Source organism: Plectropomus leopardus, chromosome 3 (assembly GCF_008729295.1).
Source record: "Plectropomus leopardus isolate mb chromosome 3, YSFRI_Pleo_2.0, whole genome shotgun sequence".
Taxonomy (NCBI): Eukaryota; Metazoa; Chordata; class Actinopteri; order Perciformes; family Serranidae; genus Plectropomus; species Plectropomus leopardus.
The window spans coordinates 14,293,561-14,302,912 of NC_056465.1; the positions used below are offsets into that span (position 1 = coordinate 14,293,561).

Here is a 9,352-nt window from a genome sequence, read left to right on the forward strand (position 1 = left end):
GTAATGAAAAATATGTTGTCTGCAGCAAATGTCCAATTAGATTTCTCAGGAATTTTGGTCCAAGGCATTTCCAAAACATTATACATTTAGAAACATCTCTCAGTTAATTTGTACTTATTTGTTATAAACTCAAATGTCAGGGTAATCACTCAAGATTTCTCCAAAATGCTAAAAATAAAGGTTGTCAAGAACTGAAAGACTATGTTGCCATAAAACTAGCCATGGGTAATATGGATAGGATCCTTTATCACTGTATTATGTAATTTTACTGCATTTTAGGATTATTTTCATTATTGATTAGGAAATATCAGAAAATTCTAAATTCTTATATTTTCACCCTATGTATCACCCTGAAATTGCTTGTTTTGTCTGAATGGTCCAAACAGGTCGAAAAAAACAGCAAATATTCACACCCGAGAGGCTGGAAACAGTGAATTTCTTGGCATGTTTTTTCTTTAGAAAATTACTTAACCGGGTTACAGATTGACTAATCCATGTCTCTTCAACGTCTTTCAGGCCAAGGACCCCTTTACTGAAAGAGAGACAAAGCAGGGACCCCCAGTTTCATATATAGTATAAAATTGAATTGCAGATTAATCCAGGCAAGTAGGGGCCTATATCAGCCTGCAGGCTGCAGTCTTGACCTGTATTTGCTTTTCAGGTAGGTGAGGGAGGAAACTCCACTTTGACAAAAGTTTTCAAAAGGCAAAATATGATGCGTGCATGTTAATGTGTATTTTTAGACTAGTTTTATTTATTTTTTTTTTAAGGAAAAAAAAAGAAAAAAAAAATGATCATACAATAAATTGGCAGTCCTCCTGCAGTCACTCCCAGGGACACCCTAAGGTTCCCAGACTCCCTGTTGATGAAGGGACTAATCTATTCACCAAACAATTGCTTTTAGCTTTCATTTAAATACTGAAATATTTTGCAAGATTGTAACTTTTCTGGAAAGTCAATTAAGAACTGATAGCAGAAAAAAAGACTTATCTGGTAAGTTAAATACCTGACAAATGTTCAGTCACAACAAGAAAATTCATATGAATCTTGTATTGCAATACTGTAGTCTTGATTATGAATTTGTTACATTGGACACAGTGGTTTGGCACAGTCAGACGTGCTAAAGGGACAGATTACTCAGAATAAATGATATGGCAAAAAACTCCCACTAGTTTTTCTCAGGGCAGAGCTGCGTCACAGAGTACAATTTATTGATCAGCCTTCGCCAATAAACGTCTCTCCCTATAGTGACATTTCCTCGATAGATGGTCAATGCATCATGAGCGTTGTTGCCCGGCCCGCTGCGTGTCCTTTTAACCCCGCAGACTGCAATGACCATCACGTGAACTTTACATGAACCCTGCACCAGCAGCCATAACCGGGTCACACGGCGGTCAATGACGATCAGACACACACTGGGACAACAGTACTTAATGACTTTATTAATAATATGATTTCAAAATAAAAAATAACATTAAAATAACATGTTTTGTCCTTGTCAACAACTTGCATCATATGGCCACATGGTGGCATTGTAATGCCAAGTGTTTATTTTCAAAAAATACCAAATTGTTCTGCACATCCAGTTCATTTGTTCTGCTTGGACCACATACATGGAACACATTTCGGACTCCACCCTCCCGCCCTTTTAACCCCAGTTTAAAAAAAAAAATCAAACCTTTATAAATACAAGCAACCCTGTCCCCTTGTCACAGACACATTATGACGACCACTGACACAGGAAACATCCCGTCTGCACATGCCCCCTCCCACCCCCAACCCCCCTCCACATATTTGCAACCATTTGCTCTATATTTTTGCTTTGTCCTCGTCCTCTAAAGATCCACACAGTAGATATTCTACCTTTGCTGTATTATTCATGTATTATATATAATATAGTCTCAGCTGAAATGCTCCGCTCCCACAGACCTGCACAGAGTTGCAAAGTGAGAGGGACCGGAAGTTTCTCTCCCCTCTTTATTCCCATTTTCACATTTTTCCTTTATTAACATCTTCAATGTTGCTCATCATGAAAAACATGAGACTTTTTTTTTGGATGATGTAACCGTTATATCGGTTTAGGTTTGGACCAGGGGCGTCGAAGTAAGGGGAAGTGGGACTGATTACCCAGGGCCTCGATGGAGAGGGCCCTTGAAAAGCCAGGAATTGAAAGTTTGGTTTTGTTTGCGCTTTTTTTTCCTAAGTAATTGGAGGTATAATTAAATTAAAATTGTCTGAACAAGTCAGTTTAAACACTGAACTCTGTATAACTCTGTGGCCCCTCTCACCACTTTAAATGGTTTAGTCCGCAGTTAGAGTGCTGCGGCCATGGAAATCGGGACTCCAAAACAGAAAAGAAAGAGCGGGAAAGAAGGCAAACTGGCTTAAAAAAATATATTTAAAAAAAGGTGCGTGAGAGAGACGCAGATCATGAGCAGAGGGACGGGGGGACCTACAAAGACTGCTTGTGCAGAGGGTCCAGAATTTGGTGCTATGCGCCTAGTTAGGAACACCAGTTTCAATGACTTCAACTATAGAGAAATCAGGTTATTTAAGCTTGGAGGGCAGCTCTGAATGCTACAATACCTATGAGGCTCTGCCACCATTGCTATGGAGAAGGGGCGCAAGTAAGGCAGCAAATTCAAACAGTTTGTCTTTGTAGTTAAGTGCGGCGCCATATTGGCAGAATTCATCCAAAAGTGAATTAATGATCGAGCGTTTCTTTCCATGATGCTCCTTGGGAGTCGTAGTGAACTGATCAGTTATTTTTGGACAGTTTTTTTTAACCATTTGGACTGATGATGGAGAGAGTCATGTTGATCCAATCAGTAAAAGTTCTCCAGCTGTACGTCACGTAACACTGTCTGTAGGAAAAACGAAAGGCAGTTTTACTTCCGGTACCAGCGGTCAAAACAGCTCCGACCCACTTCACAACTCTATTGTTTCCTATGATGAGTTTCTTCAGGCTCAAGTTCTAAAGTAATAAAATCAGGTGACCGTTTCTGTTTGGGTAAAGACTTCTCTGAATGAGTAGAAATGAAACACTGAAATCATAACTGGACATGACACAGAAAATAAAGTGTTGGACTCATTTCATCCTCGTTCTGGTCCAGTTCTTCCGACTGGAAGCAGAGGGTGATGAAGTTTAGCTCATCCAGCAAACATTTTCCTACAGCTGCTTCTTCGTGTTCAGCTGTCATCAGAATCATGACACACAAAAACATACAGGGAATATCCTCCGTAACGTTTTAAAATAGATCGAACGGGCATGTTTGTTTATGAATAATAGTGACAAAATCATGCCAAAATAAAAGACAATTAAATAAGAAACAAACAAAAAAAATGGTTGGCAAAGAAAAACAAAATCAATTCATATTGTATTGCATGTAAATATTGTATAAAATCCTTAAAAATACAGTTCAGGTAACTACTTAAGTACTGAAGTCATCACAGCCAAAAGTGCAGAGGTCCATAAATAAAACATTGACTGTGGGTAGACAGTGGGGCTTCTCTCTAGAGTCCCCACATAACCTCCCCTTCTCAACCACCACAACAAGGGACTGAATGAGTGCCTGGTCAAAGGTCGGAGTTCATGAACTAGGATTTAAAAGTTCCCACATCGATGCACAGAGAAGAGGACAGGAAGGTTGGTTTTTAAAATCTCTCCTATCGCTGACAAACACACTCGCAGATGCACAAACGTCACACTCACACAAAGTTGCAAAGTTCATTCTCAGTAATCACGGCCTGAAGTTCTGTGGACAGAGGCACACCTAGAGAAAATGAGGGTGGGACAGGGGGAGAGGTGAGGGCAGGAGGGAGGGGGGGTTACTGCAGGGCACATAAGGCGGCAGGAATCCAGGAGTTCTTTTTTTTTTGAGACACATTTTGCATGCTCAGACGGCGTTTACAGTAAGGGCAGAGGGAGTGTGTACTGTACATGTCGCTGAGCCAGGCAGGCAACAGAAAAAGAGAGAGAAGTATTAAAGCTATCGAAGCATCAGAGCTAAAACACTGTCGGCAGGAAGAAAACAGGGGGAGGAGGAGGGGAGGGAGCTCATTGAAGGTTTGTACCACAGTGGGCTGGTGTGTGTGTGTGTGTGTGTGTGTGTGTGTGTCTGTGTAAAGCCTAGAGGGGCCACAGGAACTAACACACCAGGGGCTTGAATCAAGACGCAAAAGTTCACCTCATTCTGTTTTTTTTGGGGGGTTTTCTGGCTTTGAAAAAAATCACACAGTAGCGATCCTGGAAACCGGTCTCACAAAACTGTCTCCTGTTAACCCAAAAATTACCAAAGAGGGTAGGAGTTTGTTTACATTAGAGAAGCCAATCACATTATTACAAAATAAAATTGCAGATCTCTGTGGGGAAATGTCAGTGCAGCAGCAGGAAGTGATATTCAGAAAGTTAAAAAGATATAAAGAGATCAGGAAAAGTAGGCAACAAGGTAAATGTAACTATATTTACATATATAACATAAAAATGAAACAAAAATAGAACACAATATAACACAATAATCAAAAGTAATGGGGAAAATGGTAACACAGACTTTACTATATAAGATTCATTAAACTGTACATTGACACCATTATCAAATGTTTTGGAGTCAGAAAAAAATATTAGACATTTTGTGCTTCTATGGTGCCTGATAAACAAATTAAAAAGTAACACCATTTCTGCTGCAAAAAGTTAAAGAGTAAATGTGTAAATAAAGAGGTTTAAGGAAAATAAAGTGTAGTCCTCCACAGCCACAGAAAAAAACCCTGTAATTGGCTGGCAGGTGTTATACAAATCTAAAGACCTGGAAACAGTTTTGGTCAACAGTTTAACTGCTCTAGATCAGTGCACAAGGTGTACTAAACTGCTTGTATTAAGGGCTGAGAAATAGGAGATTTGAATCATCGGTCGGAGACCCTCGAGTCAACTAAGATTCCTTACAGTCAAGGGGTCATGTAATGTTTGTTTGTTTTTTGTTTCATCAGTCAGTATACTTCTAGGATTCCTCTGCAGAAGGAGCGCTCCTTGCTTTCATGCTGCTCTGCACTACAGGCAGCTGCAGACCCAGACCCAGGGTGAGGTTGAGTGAAGACGGAGGCAGCTGCACGAAGGAAGAAAGGCGATTTAACAGCTCACAGCAACTGAACATGATGCAGTCTCTGGCTTTTGTTTGATAACTAGCCGGCAAAAAATATATATTTCTGATCCTTTGTTACCGTAGTATTATGGCTTAGCTGGGAAGGGTTAACTTTGCCTGTTTACTATATTAGATGAACTTCTCCGTCACCATGAGCGTTTCACCAAATCCCATTCAAACTCCATAAAAGGAGCAAATAACTTATTATTCATATTAATAAGCCAAATGTGATTTGACGGACATAATTCTGATTCAGGTACAACCCTAAAAAAATCAATATCACAATATGGTTGATCAGATATGTTAATATGCAAACTGGGACATTATTGGTTGACGATTGGTTCTTTCACAAAATATTTACACAATGAAACTTATGATGAATATTCATCAGGACTGTGGATATAATGCCTAAGTGGGTGAGGGCAACTAACATAAAAGTCTGTTAAGTTCAGAAATGAATTGCTTTACTGAGATGCAGCCTTTAAAACCAGGAAAAGAACACTCCTGATATTAGATTTAAGACAATATCTAGTCTCATATCGTGACATAAATATAATATCGATATATTGCCCCACCCTTCATGTAACCACAGCAACAATACAGCTGGTTAAGAAAACCAAAGTTTTTTACTTGGAAAGTGGCTGCAACATAAGTGTGACAATGCACTCTGACATGTTCTTATATTAAAAATAAAAGACTCAACATAAGTATACAACCAACTAGTAGCCAATTATCAATGTGTGGACATTGTTTTTTAAATAAAGATACTACTATTGAGCGTTTCTTTTTTTTTTTTTTAAACTATGATCATCGTCCCTGCATGTTCTTTAGGATCGTTAATGCAAAATAGACAATGCTGTGCCAACTGAAGAATTTCAGCTCAATTAAAACAACTGTAAATATCATTCAGTATTGATAACTATCGCCATCTTGCTTTGTGCCACATGCTAGAAGCACTGTGGGCTTCAACTACTGACGATGAACCGCAACGTTGCAGGTTTGAGTCTCACCCTTTGTTGAATGTCATGCCCCCAGTCTTTTCTCTCCTCATTTCCTGCCTCTTCTCTGTCATCGCTAATGAAAGCACAAAAACAAAAAAAAAGAGTGGGTTGTGCTACAAACATACCTTAAATGTCAGCCCAGTGAATCTAGTGGTGTGTAAACATGTTGCTTTGTGCTCATTATTATTTATCGTGTTCAGGTTTTGATGTAGGTGGAAGTGAAGCAGCACTGGTTTGGTGATCTAAACTGAGCCAGCTTTCTGAGACCAGTTAAGTTATTAACCCACTGATGTTGCGTCATGATGCAGGCCCCTGAGAGATACATTTCAAATATTTAGGGAAAGAAAACACAAGGAGGGTTCTTTAGCTTATTTTTTGCCCTTTGTTGACGCTCTCTCCAAGCGCCTGGTAACTTGGTATCAGACGCTCCACCTTCAAACCGCTTGAAGAGGGAACCCCGACCCTTTTCAACGTCTCACCAAACACACGACACCACTTAAGAAACTGTTACTAGAGCTGATTAATGCCACCTGATGCTTCCTCTTTAAAACACTGAACCTAATCTCAGAAAGCAATAACATAAAAATGTGACCACCATAAGGGAAAAATAGTGCTCTTAAATTTTTTAGAGGGATTGATCAACGGAAATGTCACTGAAAAAATGACGACAGCCTACAAAGACACTGGAGAAAGAGAAGCAGGGATGGAAGCCATTAAGACAATACTGGATATTCAGGCATCCCTATTAACACTTGTTTACCCGAGGGGGGTATTTTCGGGGGGGTTTCAATCTGTGTGACCATGGCTAATAGAGCGCACACCCCCCCCTCACTGCAAGTTGCAGAAAAAGGCACTAGAGTGGGGCTGTTGCTAGCCGTAGAAAAGTAAAAGCGATATACATTCATAGCTCACAGGTTATCTTGACCGCAGTCTGGGAATAAATACACAAAATGCACTTGTAGAAAAATAAAATGTAAAAAAGCGTGGCCCCTATTTTATTTTTTCTTCTTTTTGGATTCTGGGAGACAAGTATGGCTACTTTTTCACGGCTTTTTTTTTTTTTAAACCCCCACCCACCACCCTACCCTACCCACCACTTAGAAGGCAATTCAGGAGTGATCCTCCACCGCTCTGGCCGCGAGCAGTCGAGCCCTTTCATGCACGCCAATATGAGAATAAGGGAGGAAGAGGAAGAGGAGGAGGAGGTGAAGGAGGAGGAGTGAGGGGGCTTCAGTGGGAAAAGGGGGGAGCTGTTGGGAGGAGGTCAAGGCTCAGCTTTCAGTGCGAGGAAGTAGAGGGGAAACTCAACAGAACATGTGTTTTCAAATGTTCAGACAACAGAGAAATCTCATCCAAAACAAAGTCACACATACAGCACAGGACCTCTCAATGTCTTCATGTACAAGGTTAAGTGGAAGGACAAACATGTGCATGAATCTGGTACAAATTTACTTTAAGCCCCCATATCACTAATAAGCACTGTTAAAAGCTAAACAAGGGTTTATAACACACTGTACTGTAGTTATAATCACACATAAGGCCATTTTAAGTGTTTATTAAGGTACAGTAAGTGTCATCTTTTCAACTACTTTGTCACTCATTATCAGTTTATACACCAACCTCCATGTAAGAGGATTTATAGTAAACTTATAGCTGCTTACAACGCCATTGTAGTGTGTTATAACCGTTTATTCAATGTTTATATACTCCTTATGAATGTTAAATAGGGGAGTTAAAGTAAATTATTACCCGACTTTGTTTCTGTTTGCCGTGTGTGTGATGGAGGGAAACCGGCTGTTGTTTGTGCTAGAGCTTCACGAACAAAGAGAAGTCGGTACCACAAAGACAATGTCTCCTCTTAAAACCTCAGCACTTGCATGCAAACACACACATGCACAGTCAACACACACACGACTCAAAGTGTATGTCGGGAGAGAAATGAGCTCCAGCTGACAGCAGGGGGAAGGGGACTGAAGTGTTCTGCCGAGTAAGGAGTGTGCGTGTGAAGGAGGAGGAGGTGGGGGTGGAGGAGGAGGAGGAGGAGGGGAAGTATTGGGTTTGCAAAGGCGGGAGTGCAGGAGGGTGAAGGAGGGGGTGTGGGGTGCATACCACAGCTCTGCACAGACTCAAAAAAAAAAAAAAAAAAAAAGAGATGTGTAGTGAAAATCCTGACTGTAGACGGAGTTCAGCCACTCCGCTCCTCCTCCGCCCTCCCTTCCACACCTCCTCCTTCAGTGTCCCCCCCACGTGAAGGTGGTGTGTCTTTGTGTGTGCTTGTGTTTGTTCGCATGTTTCTGTTTGTGTGGTAGTTGTTCGATGGTTCATTCAGGCCTGTGAAGACAGCTGCGACATGATGTGGCTGCTTGTCCCCTCCTTAAAAAGAGGGGACGTGGTGGTGAGTCTACCTCCACCTCCGCCGCTGCCATCCACAGGCCGGTTTCCCCACGCCCATTTCCACTTCCTGTCACGTGGCCGTCGCCTCCAGGTAGCTCTGTAGTTTGCGGACAGTGGACTCGTCCAGTGAAAAGAGGTCAAAGTCAAAGGTGGTGTTGGTCACGTTGAAGTGGCCCGTCTCCTCGATCAGGTTCACAATCTGACAGTGAAATGATCAATTTAGTCTTTCAGATCACATTACTCCTGAAAATAATTCAACAACATACAAAAAGATGCTTACAAGGTTTACAAAATTAAATTAAAACCTACTTGACACCACATGGAATCCAATCTAATACTTTTTTTAAGATGAAGTCTGAAAGTTTTATGGAAACCCAGTTAGCTGAGATTTACTTATTATCATGTCACATTTTCTGTACTGTTTCTTTCAATACTTCCCAGCAGTACATAACTATAATTCCTGAATATATAATCTATTTAATATAATAGAATGAATGCGACCTGGACATGGATAAGTGACATAAAATGGATGGATGGATTAACCAATCAAAATTACAGACTGATTTAGGTTAATACTAAAATGGACACTTGCCCATTAAAAACAGATTAAAAAAAGCAGATAAAAAACAGATTGATCAGTCTCCTGTCACAACAATCCCACTTATGGTTCATAAAAGTATGATGTCTATCAGGAAATGGCCATATATTGCTAAGATTACTACCTATGGCATGCAAGAGAAATATTTCAATAAAATATATTTACTATGTCCTTCAGATTCCCCAGAGAGAAATTATATATATATATATATATATATATACTGG

The 9,352-nt window shown here is 40.4% G+C and overlaps 1 protein-coding gene across 4 annotated transcripts in view; it reads right to left on the reverse strand.

The window, feature by feature from the left end:
• Positions 1-1,752: 1,752 nt before the first annotated feature.
• The window catches only part of mllt1a (MLLT1 super elongation complex subunit a), a 35,828-nt gene continuing 28,228 nt past the window's right edge, over positions 1,753-9,352 (reverse strand). For all 4 annotated transcript variants that reach the window (XM_042514939.1, XM_042514929.1, XM_042514935.1 and 1 more), the window contains exon 12: positions 1,753-8,729. In XM_042514939.1, the coding sequence (XP_042370873.1) occupies positions 8,601-8,729 (129 nt within the window). In that variant the 3' untranslated portion in view covers positions 1,753-8,600. The remainder of the gene's footprint in view (positions 8,730-9,352) is intronic.